Below are 20,544 nucleotides of genomic sequence, written 5' to 3' on the forward strand. Positions count from 1 at the left end.
AGCTTTTTCCAATGTGACTTTTTGTCATGATGTTTTGCCTCATCTAGGGTTCAGAGCAATTAACCTGGCTAGGACTGAGACCTCTGAAACCACGAGACCCAAATAAACTTTTCCTCCTCTAGGTTGTTCTAGTGACTAATGTTAATCAAGGCTGACTAAAACAATAAAGAATTTGACTAATTTTAGGAACAGAAACTTTTAAGACCAACACTTTGTAGAATTTTAGTATTTCTAAGAAAATGATAAACATCTGATCATATGAATTAGGATTCTGAATTAAAAAAGGAAATTAAGATTCAGAATAAACAAAAGATTGTGATTGTGTATATATTTGAAAGGAGATGGTCATTGTCTAATGGCAATTATGCTATATATTTTCTCTTGTTGCAGTGAATAAGGATTTATAGCCTTTTCTTAGAACACATTTAATTTTCTTCCAAGTGTCTCTTTTATCTGAAAACATAAAGAAGGAACTGTTCTTTGAACATTTCTTCTGTTCAGAAGTATCCATTAACCTATAAATATTTCTAACAATGCATTATTTTATGGTGCTGGCTTTGGAAGGCCTAGGGATTCTTTATAAGACATGTGCTTTGGCTCAATAATTGTAAAATAACAGCTCATTAAAGACTTTGTAAAGATTTTTCTCAATGACAAAATAAGAAAGGTCAGGAATGTTTGTGCAAAAAGCATACCCATTCACTGTTCTAATATCACACTGAAAAAATACAATGTATGAAAAATAATAAAAATAAAAATCAGATAAACTAGCATTGAAAGTAATCCAAGAACAAGGATAATTAATATAATAATCTGTGATCAGACTGCAGCTCAAATTATGCAAAAGTTTATTTAAAAAGCAATAAAAATATAATAGGGACATCTAACTTAAAGATAATCAAATTAATTGATGTTGGTCAAACTCAAATAATAATACTTTACCTACTTGAAAATTATATACAACATCAGAACTGCATGACTTAACAAAATACTGAACTACAAAATAAACCTTTGATTATTTGCATATTTTGTGATACTACTTTAAACACTTCACTTGTTTCTTCAGACTATTTTCATTTATTTACATATTTTGGTTCAATCTCTTGCAGTTTCCATAATGATATAAGCTGTAATCAAGCTCTTTAAGTGTTCTATTATTTCCAAAAATTACAGAGAAAAACATTGTCTAAATTTCCTGACGTTATTTATGTAGAAAAATTCCAACTATGTTTCATCTTATTTATGTACACATAATTTACATACCTTTTTATTTAGAATACATTGAATATGACTATTTGTGTTAAGAGTTTATTTTTTTCTATTTTTTATTTTTATTATTTTTTATTTGTTCTAATTAGTTGTACATGACAGTAGAATGCATTTATACATTTTCATAGATCATAAATAGAGTGTAATTTCTCATTTTTCTGAATGGGTTTAATTTTGACCCCCCAAAAACTCATATGCTAAAATCTTAACTCACAGTAATAATCTCAAATATGAGCTTTGTTGGAATAGTGTTGTTGCAAGATATAATTAGTTAATATGGGATCATTAGGTTGGGTCCTAATGCAATATGAATGATGTCTATATAAATAAGGAAACTTTTGAGCATAGAGCCACACACATAAGAACACCATGTGAACGTAAACCTGGACACTTATGAGCTGAGTGAGGAAAAGGATTCCATAGATCTTTGCTCTGTCTTCAGAAGGAACCACCCCACTGAACCCTTAATTTTGGACTTCTTACCTACAGAACTGTGAGACAATAAATTTGTGTTTATGCCACTTAGTTTGTACATTTACTATCCTAAGGGAACTAAGAGGCCAATAAATTATTTGACGATAAACTTTGCTTTGGGAGAAGAACATTATTGCTTTCTAGGGGAGGGAATGGATTTAGAGGGGGCAATAATGGATGCAGGTAGATCATGTAGAATTTTGCTATGTTATCTACTTAGAAGTGATGGTGACTAAATTATAAGACTCATGTAGTGAAGATAGAGAGAAGGTACAAGACTTCATATTACAGGGGAATGGTTCAACATGTAGTTTTATTTCTCTAGGAAAAGGAATGGGGAGAAAATATATGTATTTGTAATTGCTTTTGCAACTGGGTATGGTGAGACCATACTCTGAGTTAGAAACAAATACAGGAGTAGTTTTTTGCGTGAGATAAACAGTGAAATTAGGTTCAAATAAATTATATCAAAGAACCAGAAGACAATCAAAATGAGAGAGCAGCAAGGATGAGTTGTAGTTTTGGTGAGAGAGCTAGTGAGAAGGCATCAAATTATGACACAGTATGGATTGTAATCACCAAGGAGCCTAGGTTAAGTGAGATTGAAAGGATCATAGGTCATAATTCTGAGGAACTTCAACATTAAGGTGATAACTAAAGGAACTCAGCAAAGGAAACTGAGGAGTGATTCAGTATGTTAGATTTCCAGGATATACTGTGAATGAATAACCAAAGTAAACAAAGATTTAAGTTGGAGGGAATGGAGAGAAACTTCACATAGTAAAGGGAAATCAAGTAATATAAGTAGTCCATTGGGTCTAACAGCAAGCAGGCTAATACTGACATTGGCAAGAGCAGATTCCCAGGAGTGGTAAATCAAGGCATGAAAAATGGTATGAAAGCTTTTATATAGTTAAGATTTCAACTTCATTTGGAAGTTGGATGTGGATGTCCAGTTTTCCCAACACTAATTGATGAAAAGAATGTTCTTTCTGCATTGAATGTTCTTGACACACTTGCTGAAATCATTAGAATATGTATGTGAGAGTTTATTTCTTGCATCTTTATGTCTTTATGCCTGTACCATACTATTTTGATAACTGTGGTCTTATCGTAAGTTTTAAAATAAGGAAAAATGAGGCCTTCATTTTTGTTTCTCAGGATTGCTTGGACTATTCAGCATTCCTTGATGTGGTATACATCAATTTTTTATTCTTTTTTTTACAAATGGGGTACAACTGTTGTTTCTCTGGTTGTCCACGAAGTAGAGTCGCACCATTTGTGTAATCATACATGTACATAGGGTAATGATGTTTGCCTCACTGTTATTTTTCTTTCCCCCCAACCCCTCTCCGGACTCTATTCTTCCTCTATACAATCCATCCTTCCTCCATTCTTGCCTCCCTCCCACCCCCTATTATGTATCATCATCTGCTTATCAGAGAGCTCATTTGGCCTTTGGTTTTTTGGGATTGGCTTATCTCACTTAGCATGATATTCTACAACTGTATCCATTTACCTGCAAATGCTATAATTTTATTCTTCTTTATGGCTGAGTAATATTTCATTGTGTATATATACTACAGTTTCCTTATCTATTCATCTATTGAAGGGCATCTAGGTTGGTTCCACAATCTAGCTATTGTGAACTGAGCGGCTATGAACATTGATGTGACTACATCACTATAGAATGCTGATTTTAAGTCCTTTGGGTATAGGCCAAGGAGTGGGATAGCTGGGTTAAATGGTGAGTCCATTCCAAGTTTTCTAAGGAATCTCCACACTGCTTTCCAGAGTGGCTGCACTAATTTTCATCCCCACCAGCAATGTATGAGTGTATCTTTTTCCCCACATCCTTGCCAACACCTATTGTTGCTTGTATTCTTGAAAATAGCCATTCTAATTGGGGTGAGATGGAATCTTAGTGTAGTTTTGATTTGCATTTCTCTTATTACTAGAGATGTGGAATATTTTTTCATATATCTGTTGATTGCTTATAGATCTTCTTCTGTGAAGTGTCTGCTCATTTTCTTACCCCATTTATTGACTGGGTTATTTGTATTCTTGGTTAAAGTTTTTTGAGTTCTTTATATATTCTGGAAATTAATGCTCTATCTGAAGTATGTGTGGCAAAGAGTTTCTCCCACTCTGTAGTCTCTCTCTTCACAATATCAGACCTTCAACTATACTACAGAGCAATAGTAAGAAAAATGGCATGGTATTGGCACCAACATAGACAGGTAGATCAATGGTACAAAATAGAGGACAGGGACACAAACCCAAATAAATACAATTTTCTCATACTAGACAAAGGTGCCAAAAATATGCAATGGAGAAAAGATAGCCTCTTCAACAAATGGTGCTGGGAAAACTGGAAATTCATATGCAGCAGAATGAAACTAAACCCCTATCTCTCACCCTGCAAAAAACTCAACTCAAAATGCATCAAGGACCTCAGAATCAGACCAGAGACCCTGCACCTTATAGAAGAAAAAGTAGGACATACCACATCAATTTACTGTGCTTTTTCTGTTGATGCAAAAATGCCACTGGGACATTGATAGAGATTATTTTAAATCATTAGATTAAGTATTATTGACATCTTAATCTTAAGTCTTGCAAATATATTTGAAATCTACCACATTTGCAACTTCTTTCTCTATAACTTCAGAAATACTTATAAATAAAAAATTATAAATGCCTTTTGTTAATAAAATAGTTATTCAGTAATTATATCTTAAACTGATAGATGAATGTAATAAATTTCACAAATTTTCAACAAGAAAAATCAGGCAGTTGTATCTGAGACAGTATTCTAGGTGAAATCTAAATAACATACAACATTTTGACTGTTTTTATAGTCAAACATGTTTCCACTCTTACTTCTATTAGAATCCAATTTGTGAGTTAACTTGCTTATATTACTGATAGGTTCAGAATCAGTTAATAAATTAACAGCCTGATTTTTTAAAAATTCTGCCACAATTTTAAGTTCATGAGTAATACAGTTTTTGAGGTTGTTAAAAGTATAATCCTGTTCTTTAATTGATAAATACTTTATGCATATTACCAAGAAGAGCATTAGAAGTGTATGGTCAGTAAAAATCACTCTGCAGCAAATCTCTCTGCAGAATTCTCTGGATGATAATATTTTCTGAAAATCCTAACTAACTTAAATGTATTTTTTTCACGAATTTCTGGCAATGATTTAACTATCCATTTAATTGCTATAGATGAATAAATTTCACCAAGTGTGTTGAAACTTTTCTCCTAAATACTCCTTAAATCCACACTTATTATTTACCCAATTATCATTGTTCCTATCTCAATACTTAACACTTGGTAAGCGCACAGTTAATAATGTTCTTGTGAATGTTTATAAACCAATTCTTTGAGTGTTGGATATTGTGTGTTTGGGAGAGAATAATCTGTAGTATTTAACAGTATCTATAATATAAATGTCCCCACCATAGACCAATTGCAGTTACCACAGTGACATCGACAATTTCTAAAGATAAATTTCAGCATTCAGTGATCTGGTAGAATCAAACCTGACTCATTTTGTACCTTATTCCTTCATTATAATGTAGTGTTTTTTTCTTTCTCTAATCTATTATAAAACGGTAACAGTATATCACAATCTGGAACCAAAAGTAATTTTGTGTTTGGGAGATGACAGAAGAAATTCAACCACCTTTATCTATCTGTGGTCTCACAGTCAAAAAGCAACTTAATAATTGCAATCAAATTGGCATAGGTCATTCTCAGCACTGAGAAATCATGTCTTAGTTAAAATCAAAGGAAAAACCTAATATAATTTGTTCATTAAGGTCTTTGACGTCAAGCCCACTAATATTTTTAGAACTATATTATTGGCCAAAGATGAGAATACTTTCTTAACTGAAACTTTGTTTCTGTTGTGACAGTTAAAAGTATTAGAAAAAAAATTTAATACTCTAGGGTGTTAGTATGAGTAGCTGAGTATGCATTAAAAATGATAAAAGGTCATGTAATACAAAGTATAAAATAAAATTTTAGAGATAAGAAATCTCAGACTCATTGGATTTAGCATCAGGAGTAAATAATTTCTGGAAGGAAAAAAAATGACACACTTTGTTATAAAGTTAAAAGATATGACCATGTAACCTGGCCTCTGGGGATGAGTTCAATTAAAATTGATAAATCTCACCATTTCCATACACTACCTAAACATCTCAAAAATCCTAATATTTGAGGACAAATAATGAGTTAAATTTACAATTAAAACTTTTAAAAATCATTTACACGTCCCATTTTTTTTTTTTAACAGATTAAGGGGACAGAACAATCTTACATAAATACACTTTTGCCGGAACTATTCCTTTCATATATCTATAGCTATATATAAAACTGTGCTGCAACTTAGATATAAATATCAAGAGCATGATGCTAATATAAAATCTTTTCAAACATGATATTAAGGTAAAACTGTTTAATTGCAGTGTGGAATGGTAACAACAGTGAATATTTATAGACTGCGATGTATATATCACTTTCTCCTGTTGCTTAAACATAGTTAAAAGGTGTAAAAATATTTAATTATACATTTTATAAGAGTGTCAACTTGTCTAAAAAGGGCAGGAAATGATTCTGCGCTTTTAGTTAAACTTCACAAAAATAATACCCTTTATGTAAAAACTGTGTCAAAAAATATCTCTCAGTAAAGCAATAACATAAACTCCTGATCTCAAAACAAAATGTCTGCATATATTCTAGCAAAAATGCAACCACTGTAAAGAAAAATACTGAACTGTAATCTATGTAGTTTTCATGAGGGATGTTTCTATTAATATAATGATGTCAGTAGTAAGATGAATTGTTTATATACTATCCAACACACTCACTGGTTCAGGCCTTAATTTGCTCATCTAATATAGTTTGATATTTTTTCAATTAACATTTTCATTAATAAGAAAAAAATTAAATTGTCACTTTAAATTTTAGGATTGTTTTACTGCCATAGCACAAAAAATTAACAAAAGATCAGTCAGATATTGTTTTTATTATCATAAAAAGTTATATCACATATAAAATTTATTTCTACTCTAATTGTTACAAAATATTCTGGGAGATGGTGAGAATGCCATTTTCTTAAAAATTTCAAATCTGATAATTAAAATTGTCACCATCTAATTTATTTAGCTGTCTCCTTCATAAGTTGTAGCAAACTTGTTAGTAGGGTTATTATTGATACTTTGACATTTATAGGATTGCAAAATGTATATACTCTAATAATCTCATCTGGAAATTGTCTGCTTTATCCTTCACCAAGTGTTTAAAATTTTCTCCTAAATGTTCCTTAAATCCACATCCTATTATTTACCCAATTACCATTGTTCTGTTTCTCAAAACTTACCATTTCATAAGCCCATGATCAGTAATGTTTTGTTGAATGTATAACCATCCCATAAAAAACAGTTCTTTTGAGTTTGAGAGATGGTGTGTTTGGGAGGGAATAATCTGTAATTTTTGACAATATCTGTACTGTAAAGTTCCCCACCATGGACCAATTGGAGTTATGAAAGTGATGTCAACTTGATAGAAAAATACCAGAAAATATAATCATGAACTCCAAAATACCACTGATTGCACTGATCTGTTGTTGCTTCTCTGCTTCCCATCTTGTTTCTTAACTCAGTTTTGCAACGACCTCTCCAAGTTTAAATCTGAGAATTCCACAGTGCTAGCAGTGTCTTGCCTGTTCCAGGGTCCTCTCAATTTTTCAAGACTGAGCTATTACCTCTCTTCTAAGCCTCTTTTGCTACATTCCATTTTGCACTTCCGTCACTCTCAACCCCTCAAAAGCTTGCCATTTTCCATTTTCTTTCTTTGCTGATATCCTCTCCTTAGCAGAAAAGCTCCTGGCGACTTTGACTTTATCCTCAAGGACTCGCATTCAAAAGTCATCTCTGTTCCAGTCCATTCCTGAGGATGGTTCTTTTTTCCTTGTTTCATGGTATTTTATACATGTCTTCTTTATCCTATGTCATATTATTTATAATCACCTTTTACTGTTTAATTTCCTGCAGTTAATGAGAGAAACTACCCCCAGTCCAGTTTTATATTTGTGGTAACTTTGACAATGTCATAAGAACATAAATGTTGAGTGTGAAATTAATAATTGTGAGTGGAAACATTAATTCAAATGTGTAAAACTGAGCAATTGGATCATTGCATAGTTGGTAAATACAGACTAGAAAAAAACATAAATATATTGTATTTATGTTTTCTTTCTTCCTTATCTTTTTAATTTCTCTTCTTTCTATTCCTCCTTTTCTCTTTCTTTCCCTTCCACTCTGCCTTCTCTTTCAATTTTCTAATTTTATTTGCAGATATTCCTTCTTTTGGACAAGTACAATATAGTATACACTGAGATACCTAATATTCTTGTTTATTCAATAAAGCATTATATTTTTGATTACTTAACATTAAGAAGAAAGAGGGTAATCTTTTGATGTTCTCTAGGCAGTCCTTACTAAATGCATATTTTCTCAATGCGATTTGGAAGTTGTAACTTCTGTGATGCTTTTCCTTAGTCCCATTTGGTCATCACTAACAATCATCTGTGTACATTGCTTGAATAATTCCTTTTTGTAGAAATAATTTTCTTAAAATGAACACATTTTACAACTAGCACCTTGCTGGTGACATACAGTACTTGATGCCTGACAAAATCCTTGGTCAATCAGCTGGCAGCACTTGGTGTAGATGCCTTGTTTTCTTTTTGTTAAGATTTTTATTTAATTTTTTTACCATTAAAAAGGTGTCACCGATGTATGTAACAAATATTCATTACAAATTTAAGATGCATATTTTCCTTGTGTGTTACAGGAAATTATCATTTTGAAATTTATTAAGTAATGGAACATTATGATAAAAATTCACTTACTATGTTGACAGACATTAAGGGAAAAACTACAAAACAGAATTTCCTTATCTGAATTTCCTTTATTATTTTATTGAATAAAATTGAGTTAAAAAATCAAAACATTAAATACTATTGAAGTGCCTAACCTGCATACTTAGTTACTCATCAAATTCATTACTTGTATAAAAATATAATGATGATGTACACTATTAGTTTATTCTTCTACTTCATAAGATGTTAGAAACAAATTTGTTACTACTTTTAAAATATCTATAAAAGGAACTGCCACCAAAATAACATGCCCTGAATTCCATAAGCATGTTTATGTACTTGACACACACCTTGTTGAACCTAAATATGCCTGTGTGTATATATGTTTTTGTTCACTGTATCCACCCTGATGTACCCAAAATAGTTCAGCATTTTTATAAATATTAAATAATTTTTATGTTGAGAGTTGTATATTAATTTCCCTAGGGTTGTCAGAGGTAATAATAGTAAGAAACTAGTTTTAGGATTTCAAAAAATATGTATATAAAATATTAATCCCTGTGGCATTTAAGGTTGAACAGTTCTCTCAATGTTGTTCCCTGTTGACCATTGGACTAAAATAACTCAGAGTGGTAGTGACTTTACTCCTTGATTGAATATGATCTCACACTAGAACACGTATATGATTGGTGCATTTCCCTTTTTTATGCAAGAAAACAAAGTAATCATTGGTTAATTACACAAGATTATTTTAAAATGCAGAAAAATATTTTAAAATATGCTGTGCATAGGAGATATGTGATTTAAATGATTACAGATAACACAATATTTAAGAAAATATTGTGAATATGGTGGTACAATATATTGTATTATTGAAGTACATTTTGTGGTTTTCCTTTTTTTGTTTTGTTTTAGTTTTGATTTTTAGGTACTGGGAATACAATCCAGGGTGTCATAAATGTTAGGTAATCAGTCTATCATTCACTTAAAACCTAGACCTTTAATTTATTTTTAAAAGAAATATCCTTTTATGTAGAATAAATGTGCATATTGCATAGAGAGAGCCTGAGGATATATAGATAATATATTATTACATTATACATAACATTATACATAATTATATCATACTATAATACATATATTATTACATGGTTATATGTGCATGTAACTTTGAAAGTGGTGGAGATAAAAGATCTCTTAATTGAGAGAGATCACTAGCTGCTTAAAAAAGTAATGGAACAATACCTACATTTTAAATTTTATAAAAATATGTTTTTGAGTATTATCTTCAATTTCAATTTGTTAAAAAGTATTAAAATTTCTTAAACATAAATGATTTCATATGTTTAAAAAGTCCTTGAAATTATATTTCATGATAATATTAATCTGAAAGACCGCCCTGACAGATCACTAGGCAGAGCAAATTCCCATAAGAAAAACTTGTACCTGAAAAATGTAAACATAATACATTCTCCCAGAATATCCCAGAGAAGAAAATTCAGAAAACTAGTGATTTCAACATGATATATCATATTAAAATACTTTAAAATTGTTATGCAATAACTGGTCCATTAAAAATTAAACTCCCTTTATAGAAATGCTGTTTGGAAATTTGAGATATTTTTAAATAAAGCTAAGAAAGAACATGCAGTATTTGCTTTTAGTATCTGACATATTTCACTTAATGTAGTGACCTCAAATTCTAAAGTCAATCAGAATACATAATAGTGATATTCAGAGCCAGAGAAAGGTGATGGGGAGCGGGAATTCAGGGAAATGAATAAAGGATATCAAACATAGTTAGATAGAAATAACTATGCAGCATAATGGGGTAACTATAGTTCACAATAACCTAGTATATATGTAATTAATAACAAAAAGAGAGGAACTTAAGGTCTTCAAACACAGATCAGGACATATGTTTACATGTATTGAAATATCACACTGTATCTTTAAAAAGTACAATTATTATGTGTTTCTTAAATGCTTAAAGTGGAAGAATAGCTAATTACCCAATTTCATCATTGCACACTGTATACAATGCATCTAATTATGACACTGTACACATACCTTTGTACACTTAATTTTTTTCATTAAATAATATAAAGCTAAATCTCTGGTGCCATGTTGTAGCAACTGTAATGTCCAAAGATATCAGCTGGAGGCAGCAGTGTAGCTGGTGTCTACGGTACAGCTAAGGAACAGAAGCTGCTAGGGAAATAGAAACAAGATCACATGGCAATGGAATTAAATGGCTTACATGTTTTAGCAGTTATGAGGAAGATGCCATTCAGATAGAATCAAAACCACACATAGCGTTATGCAGGGTTCAATTCAAGGAGTTTTTGAGAAATTCGTATAAGAGCATGGGGTTATTAAAGCCAAAGTAACAGTGATTTACAAAAATTATTTAAGAGTCTGAAAACGTAAGTCTAAGGCAACCCTACTGCAGAATATTATGCTGTGATCAGTGGGAAGTAAATTAAGTCAGATGCACTGTTATGACAAGACATATTACAGTGCAGAAAATAAAGAGTGATTAGTCAATTCCCAGTTTATTGTTTTTATTTCAATTTTACTTTGAGTCAGAAAAAAAACACCTACTCTATTTTTGTTTGATGAAAGAACACGTACATTAAGAACTAAATATAAATGTTTCACTGGAAATAAAAGAGAAGTTGAAATGCCTAATCGTGTTTCCTTTTAGGATTATATATAATTCGATCAGTTGGCAGGATTTGCCAATGAAAGATCAGTGTATGGAGAATGCCAGAGGCTATAGGTGTAACCAGAACTGTAGGGGCAGAACAGTGACATCAGATAAAAGTCATTTTAACAATGGAAAGTTAGAGGACTAGGCAGAGAACAGAGACATCTCAAATGGAAAGAATCTAACACTTTTCTTCCTGTTTAAATTATAGCTTAAGTTGGTACTGCTTCTCTCACTCCCTTTCTATTAACAGTGTATAAAATTATTTCGTTTCAAAGCAAGAAACTATCCTTTTGTAATTCAAGTCTGTAGGCTGGACCTCACCAATTATTCTGAAAAATCTTTTTCCCAGAGAGCAACAGCAACAAAGTAGAAACTACCCACAGGTTAACGTGTTAATGGTACTGAGTGGTATTTACCAAAATGGTCAGGGAATATCTATAGACGAACATAGTACATTATAATCATAAGACAAAATGGGCATTATTAGTTATATAATCCAAGTATATGAATTATTCTTTAAATTTGTCAATTAGTTGAACTTACTACAGGTTTTCACATTGCAAAGATCTGTCTGGGGTTATTTTGCAGGCACTGTATTAATATCTAATGTAATTTCTCCCAAATCAGAGTTTAGAGTTTTCCATGGCTCTGTGGTTGTATGTATAGTTTTGTCTTTCAGAGATAATGTATGAACTCTATCCCAGAGACCAGTTTAGTTGTCCTGAAAAACTCTGTTGTTAAATATGGTAGAGATATGTAAAAGTGAGAAATCATGATGTATAAATTCATAAATCACCACAAATAGAAGATGTGTGAAATCACATCCAATTAAATGAATTTTTAAAAAAGGTTATCAATACCATTAATGACTACTTCCCCTGCCTTATTTCTTTTTTCCTCCCTCAAAGCCTATGGTCACATAAAATTCTAAAACCATACATGAGGTTTAGTTGTTTTAAATTTTATCTAAATATATTCATACTTTGATGGATACCTATATAATCTACTTCATTCAAAATTATTGTTCCTTTGATTGTGTCATATCCAGTCTTTCAACTACCATCACTTTGTTTGCTTCCCCTGTGTTTCTACCAAAAGTGTTAATGGCCAAAGTTATCAATGACTTCCTCACTGGAAAATCCAATATCCAAGAAAAAGTTTACATTCTTGTCTTAGACTCAGTCTTGGAAAATGTTCTTCAATTCTTCCCTATTGAAATGTCATGATGGTGCACTCTTTTGATTTGCTTCCTTACAATCTATCTGCTTTTCAACTTAAATTCCTCCTAAGGCCTGAATTATGTCCCCTCCTGTCCAAGCTTCCCATGTTGAAGCCCAAACCTTCAGTGTGACTGGAAGTGGAGCAATGGCCTAAAAGGAGCTAATTAAGGTTAAATGAGAATATAAGAGTGGTTCCCAATCCAATAAGAAATGTGTCTTTATAAAAAGAGACACCAGAGGGCTGTCTTTCTCTCCTTCTCCACCACCTCAGGATGCAATGGAATGGCAGCCATCTGTTGAGAACCTGGAAAGAAAGCCCTTGAAAGACACTAGGTTAACTGGCACCTTTTTCTTAGATGACTCAGCCTTAAGAACTGTGAGAAATAAATTTCTGTTGTATCTTCCACCAAGTCTATAATATTCTGTTACAGCAGCCCACTAAGACAGTACCCAATTACTCCTCTTTTGCTCATTTCTTCTCTCTTTACATTCTTACTTTGAGGAACACAATTCAATTTCTAGCTATGTACTCCATATCATTATTGCTGGTCCAGGTCTCCTACTTGAGCTTAATTTAGGTCACGATACTCTTCAGTCAGATCTTTCTCTTTGAATATGCCAATATGTACACATCAGTTCAATGTCTTTCCCAAACATCTTTCTGTGCCTCTAAAATGAATAGCATTGTTGATCAGTTTAATATGCAAACTATGAAATCAGGCATTGCTCTTGACTTAATCCTCTTTTTAACCTACACATCTAACGACTCGCCAATTCAAAATGATTGAGCTTATGAATTCTTTTACAGATATGACTACCCCCTGTTATTTTTACTATCACTGCATTAGATCTTGCCCCATCACTTTTAACCTTACTCTTAATTTTTCTCACTAAAAGATGCTATTTTTCTCAAATAGAATTCTTCATCTACCAATGATCTAATATCCATGAGGGTTAATGTAATATTCATTTCTTATTGCTCTGGTTATGGTTCCAATAAGTAATATTTTAGTATAGAAATTATGATTTCCTAGAAAAATGAATTTTTCTTTATAATGTCATTATCAAATCTATATTCCACTAAGAAGTGTTTTATATACAGAGCAATGACATTTTGAATATAATCATGAATAATTATGTGATTTTAAATAACTGTACCATGTTTTTTAACATTTTAGAATTTTAAAATCTCAGTTACCTCTTCTTTTTAAAAAGGGAAAGCAATAGAGCTATTATACAATTAGTGTAAATACAATGTTCACAGCTTATTGTATTTACTCTTCCAAAAACCTGCTTTTTTATCCAGTAGGAACATATCTTCTTTTGGATTTTTCCACACATAAAGATCATTTTGAAATAATAGAAATTTACTTAAGTATGACATTAAAAGCTGAACACTCTAAAATATATATGTATTCTAAAGTATATGCATCTGGTCTGGGGACTCCAATTTATAACAGTTTAATGGGAACTCAGGAATTTATATGAATTACCCAAATTCCTCATTTCATTTCATGTTATGATTTAGTACCATAGTCAAAGACATTTATTATTGAACTCAGGAAATACAGAACATAAAATGCATTTTCTAAACAAATATTCATTATCTATGTAGTCAATTATAAGTTCTTAGTTATCTAGAAAATCCAAATGAAAACAATTCATTTCCTAAAATCAATAATCATATAACATCACTTTATCATCTTAATTGAGTCTCACTGCAAAAAAATAAGTAAATATAGACATTTATTTGAACATAACTTCTGGAATTAAATCCCTCAATTTAGTGTATACAGTCATATTGTCTGATGAAAAATTACTTATATTTCCCTATAGATTTAAATCATAAATGTGGTATTTTATGCAGATAATACTCAATCTTACATAGGACTTAATTTCAGTCAGAAGAAAACAAAACACTATTTTACATGAAATACCTCATTTTTAATTCTGTAAGAAGTCTTTTCAATATAAGTTGTGCACGCTTTACAAAAATTATTCAGGACAATAAAATGCCAGGGTGAGGGGCACATATCACCTAACCAGGGGAATTAGTATTTCCTCTAAATATTAAAAACTGTGCCACTGACCTCACTTATTATTTACGGGATCCCAGTAAATTGGTTTCCAACTTTGTTAATCAAATGAGGCATGGTCTGAAGTGCTTGATGCTCACTCTCATGATTTATTTTAAATATCATAGTAAAAATTACAGAATTTTTTAGTAAATGCCAGTAGTCCTGGATAAAAGTTAAGAATAATCGACCTTTCAATGTCTATGAGAAATTACTAAAATAATTTGTCTTCCATACAAAGGAAAAAATCTATTTTATAAAGAAAAAAACATTATTATTATAATAACATGGTAATGATATAATAGCACTTGATGATGTGCCACTTTTTTTTTACCATTAACTCTTTTCTGTTTGCAATCTATGCTTTACTTACTTCTATTTTATATTACTTTGGAAAAAATAATGAAGTAACTCAAGAAATCTGTATCTACTAGTAAATAACTAGTGGATTATAAAAATTTTCTTAATTTCCCTGGGCTTAGTTTATTCTTCAGGATATTCACTTATGCTTTTTAAATTGTCTATGCTTCATTTTATGGAATAAAATGGGAGAATGCATTGTAGATGTGAAAAAAAAATCTTATGTTTTATTCTTAGTATACATGTCATTTTTATCATCTGAGATTACATATTTCTAGGGGAAAAGTCACTTAAAAGATAAGTTACTTTGCCTATTACAACATTCTATATACAAAGGTACTTACTTAATACATGATTTTTAATAGATTGTTTTTCATTATTGCTATACATTTTTTTATTCATGAAATGTTAGTATATTGGAATTGGGTAGCTTTCTAAAATCATGTCCTTAAATAAAACCTGTCACTGAACTTTACAAAATCCAAGTATTTAGTTACAGGGCATCTTTACAGATGGAGAGAAAGAAATAGATATGTGTTTAAAATTCATATTTCAGTATAAATACATACTCCCTAATGCAGACACAATTCACACAAGTCAAAATCTTTATATCTAAGAGATACTGCATAGTTTGCTACCTGATTTAAATAACAGTGGGGTACTGAAATTGGAGTACAGCATGTAGACTATTTCGTGAAACCACTAAGAATTTTTGAAGTATCCCTTTTAAATGTAATATTGCTTAGAAAAATATGTCCTCTACATGATTATAAAAACATTTCATGGGATTGTTTGCAATTATCCAAACACAAAACAAAATAAACAAAAAAAAGCAACTCATGATTGTACTAATTGACAAGTACTTTGTTACAAACATCAATTTCTCTGAATATTGCAAATGTAACCTTTCATGTTACACAGATCTTTGAAATAATGGCAAAATATCTAAAATATTCATTAAATTCATTGCATTTACTACAGTAATTTCCATAAAATTATATTACATTACTTTCTAAAAGTTAATAAAGTCACACAAATTTTCTGCTATCCAAATTATAGATTCCACCTATATTATGCAATATAGATGGGTTCTTTTTTCTTTTCTTTCTTTCTTTCTTCCTTTTTTTTTTTTTTCTTGTGGTACTTGGGATTGAACCAAGGGGTGCTCTAAAACCGAGCTACATCCTCCGCCCATTTGCTCTTGGGGGTCAGGGTCTTAATCAGTTGCCCAGAGTAGCCTCAAACTTGTGAAGCTCCTACTTCAGTCTCCAGGATCACTGGAATTGCAGTGGTCTGCCACTATGGCCAGATGTTTTTTGTAATGTTCTCCTTTACTATTTCTTTATTCAATGAATTTGTTGATGATTTTGATTTCTGAATTGTAAAATGTATGATGTATAATGTTCCTGGTCAACATCAAATCATATCTCAAAACATAGTATCATTTTTCCCCATGAGAGGTGCAAAGCAGAATCATTGTAAGCAAGATTCTTATTTACTGATGTGGTCAGGAATTATTATTTAATCTTTGGTGACCGTCATAAAATTAACATGTTATCCACAATTATTTTGATTTTCTTTTATCATTGCACTACTAACATAACTGTAGTTCGAATAAAAATTCTTCACAAATATTTCCATTTAATACGCTTGTTAATGCTGAATAAACTCTATCATTGAAAATATCTGCACTTTTTGCTATAGATTTCAACTCTTCTTTTGTTGTTGTTCTTTTTAGGTATACCTGACAGTAGAGTATATTTCAACATATTTATACAAACATGAAGTACATCTTATTCTAACTGGTATCCCAGTCTTATAGTTGTACATAATGTGGAGATTCACTATGATGTACTTATTATTTAGTAAAATTCATGTATTGCCTTGGTGTGAAGTTGGAGTACTAGTTTAGAGATTAGATTGCCATTTAAAAAATGTTGTAAAATAAAAATACTCTATTTTCATAGAATTTCAAACTGGGACTGTATTGGACTTGTTTGGGGTTTTTTGTTGATTGTTTTGTTTTGTTTCCTTTTTAATGCCCTGGAATGTCAGGCACCTGACTTCTCACTTTTGCTGTTCTTGCTGCCCAATACCCTTTGCTCATCTCCCAAATTTCACAGCCACTTAGCCTGAGGACTAAATCAATTGCTGCCACCTCCATAATGATACCTCGATTCCCAGAATAAAGATCATATTTTCAACTCAGTATTTTATTTAGTCTTTCTATAACTATTAAATCCTTCTATCTTGCATTTTATGTTATATGATATATACTATACCATTTTATAATATAGGTACATAATTTTTTCCCCTATAAACCATAATGTTTTCTTTCTGTTCCTTTCTTTTCCTGAGCATACAAAAGAAGATTGTCTATGGTGTAAAGTTTGTGGAAAACACAGAATTCATAATTAGCTCAACAAAGGTTTGATTATAAACTTACCAATTTATTTCTTAATCTGTATTTTACTTTCCTTATATGAACATAAGATGTTCATACTGCATGATTTTTGTTATTTTAAAAATAGTCTAGTCTTATAAAACCTTATTAAATGTTCAACAATTTTCTGAGTCATCCTGTCTTGTATTCTATCTTCTAATTTAATGTGAATGTGCAATTTAGTTAAATCCCAAGAGCATGGTGATACAGTCTTAAAACTTTATAACATTCAACTATTTCTCATATATTACTTTGGTTATTGTTTTGGTACTACTATTCATAAAATATGTTTTAACAAACTCAAATACAAACTCATCATATGATTAGAAAAGTATCTTCATTTATATGTTTTTTTAAGTGTAATAGATTAAAGTAACTTTTACAGTATCAGTCAACTTGATAGGCAAGATGTCAAAGGCAAAATACATATCCTACTTCCTCCTGCTTCCTGTCTTTTTGGAAAGATATATACATACTCATTGTATATGTAAATGTGTGTGTACCTATATCTGTATCTATATCTATTTATATAGATAGTTATATAGAGAGAGAGAAAAAGGGGGATGGAGAGAGATCTCATATTTATATCACATTCTGGATTGAATTGTATCCTATTTAACTTTGCTCCTTTGGTGACTTTCAAATACCAACTAGTTAATTTACTTTTCTTTTTATTTTCTCTAGTATGAAGCTCCTAATTCTTTGCTTTATGTTTTTTGTTTGTTTCTTAGTCCTTTCTCTTTGAATTATTTTTAAAGACTAACTTGACAACAAATTTATGTTATCCAATTTATGTTCATAACTCCTTTTCATAAAGCACAATTAGTCAATTTAAGATACATTCAAGCAACACAAACATAAGTAAAGTATTCCAAATTCCTTAACATAAATATAATATTTTATTCTTATAAAAGAAAGAGCAATTCTAAAGAGCAATAGATCTTAAAATGCATACAAACTAATCTGTTAATATATTTTGTTTCTAAATGCAGTTTTAAAATGACACTGTATAAATTGTTAATGATAACTGGCCAAATGCTGCTCCTATTCCCAGATAATCTTGAAAACATTGTTTATCCAATGTCTTAAACTGGAATCACTAAGAACTGGTAGTATCCAATGTTATCAACTATTTCCAACTGTTCATTTTTCAGCTACTAAATCCCTTAGCTTTTACATATGCTTCAGTGCAGCCAAAAACTTAAATTCTCTCAATTATATCACTTCTCTTAAGAAACAGCTTGTACTCTAAAATCAGGCTAACATGCCATATTGTGTAAAACAACAGGAAAAAGAACAAAAAGAAATTAAAGTTTGAATCTTGTACTCACGGAATGCTCTATAAAATTCTTCAAGAGTCAGGTGCTTGTCATCGTTAAAATCATCATACTTCAGTAGATCATACAAAGTACAATCCAAAAGATCCTTGCCAAGTTCTTCCTGTTTTATCACCTGACAAGTAAAGTACAACCATACTTTTATATCTATCTTATATCTATAGAATTAATTATATTAATAATTACATCATAGATAACTTTCAATATGTAGTGGGGCAAATTAATCAACCTGTGAAAAATCCTGATTGTCAGTTACCGAACTTTTGTTTTTAATCATTTCAAAGACAAAATTATAAAGTTAAGATGCACACTTAGAATTCTCTCTAAACTTTCCGGTATAAAAGTCTCACAGTAGGACCCAACAAATTAGAATATTTTGTATTTCACTCATTTATTTTACTTCATTTTAACTGACTCAAGGAAATACCACCACACAAAAATCACATCCTGTGTCTTGGTGACCTATGCCAAAACAAAATGGTGCTCTTTCTCAACAAAATAGCAAGACAGTTTGTGCCAAATTTCTTCCTCATATTATTTGTGAAAAATGAAGTTAGATTTTTTTTCTCCTCTGTCTTAAACTCCTCCCCAACTGGAAGTTAAGTCATTTGGGATTGTGCATGACTCCCTTGGTCACAAAAGAACTATTAAGCAAATGACTGTTTCCAGGAGCAAGATAGAATTAATGCACCGACTGATGATGAAAATCTATCCAAGCGTGGGTGAAGAAAATCATCAAACTGCCTTTCTATTCTGTGCTCAGTCCCATGAACTGAGGCTGCAGCTTTTTTATACTCTGCTGATTTTGACTATCGCCTGTCATACAACTGAGCTTCCCCAGACTTTTCAGACATTTCTATTCATTGTGGGTAGCTGCATAGCTGTATCCATGGTCTTTCAGTCTTTCATATTCTCCCACATAGAGGCAATAATTCATATTGCTTGAAGTTGTGCATCACAATGTTTTGTTTTTCTTTTGTTTTATTATAAAGGTGGTTCTGTGTAGTCAAAAAAAGTCTTTAAAGTCAGTCACCTCTGTAATCAGATCCTGCCAATGTCACTTAATAGCTCTCTCATTTCTGGCAAATTATCATAATTAGAAAATGAATGTGAAGATTACCCCTCCTCACACACACATACACAAGTCAAAATTTAAGACAACATACAGTATACACTCAAAAGTGATTGATTAAAATTAAAATGAACGATTCTTCATAGAATGAGCATCTTGAAATAACTCGCTGCAGGCTTCCAGACACCAGTTTGTGTGTGTTGTGGCTGTGCATTCACAATAGGTTATGATTTCTTTGGGTAAAGTGGAGCATTTCAAACATTATAATATCAATGGCAAATTGCTGATGCCATTTTTCTGAAGAATCTCTGATATTTTTTGAGCTGATTTTTAACCCTTTTTTGAATAGTTCCATGTTGAAAATTTGTTTACGCAAATCACAATGAGTGTGCATGAACTGTCAAGAAATCTTTGGGGATGAAGCTCAGCATATGGGTCACTAGAGTAACAAAAGGCAGATATGAACTGACAGCAGATGAACTGCTAAATACAACCTATATAAATTGTGAATTCTCTATTCTTAGGTATGATTTAAAATTTGATTGACTAGGCTGATACTTGCTACCTTATAGGGGAAAAATGCAAAAAGGCTTATCAGGTTTAAAGCTCCTTGTAAACATTTACTATAGATGGTGAGTATTAAACCACATTCTTTTACATAGTCCAACTGGAAGAATTAGCAA

General features: G+C 31.2%; 1 protein-coding gene across 2 annotated transcripts in view; it reads right to left on the reverse strand.

Annotated features, from left to right (window-relative positions):
* Positions 1-20,544, reverse strand: part of FSTL5 (follistatin like 5) — a 782,217-nt gene that overhangs the window by 357,344 nt on the left and 404,329 nt on the right. For both annotated transcript variants that reach the window (XM_079154219.1, XM_079154218.1), the window contains exon 6: positions 18,784-18,904. In XM_079154219.1, coding sequence (XP_079010345.1) covers positions 18,784-18,904 — 121 coding nt within the window. The remainder of the gene's footprint in view (positions 1-18,783; positions 18,905-20,544) is intronic.

This window comes from Sciurus vulgaris (assembly GCF_902686455.1).
Source record: "Sciurus vulgaris genome assembly, chromosome: 9".
NCBI classification, from domain to species: domain Eukaryota; kingdom Metazoa; phylum Chordata; class Mammalia; order Rodentia; family Sciuridae; genus Sciurus; species Sciurus vulgaris.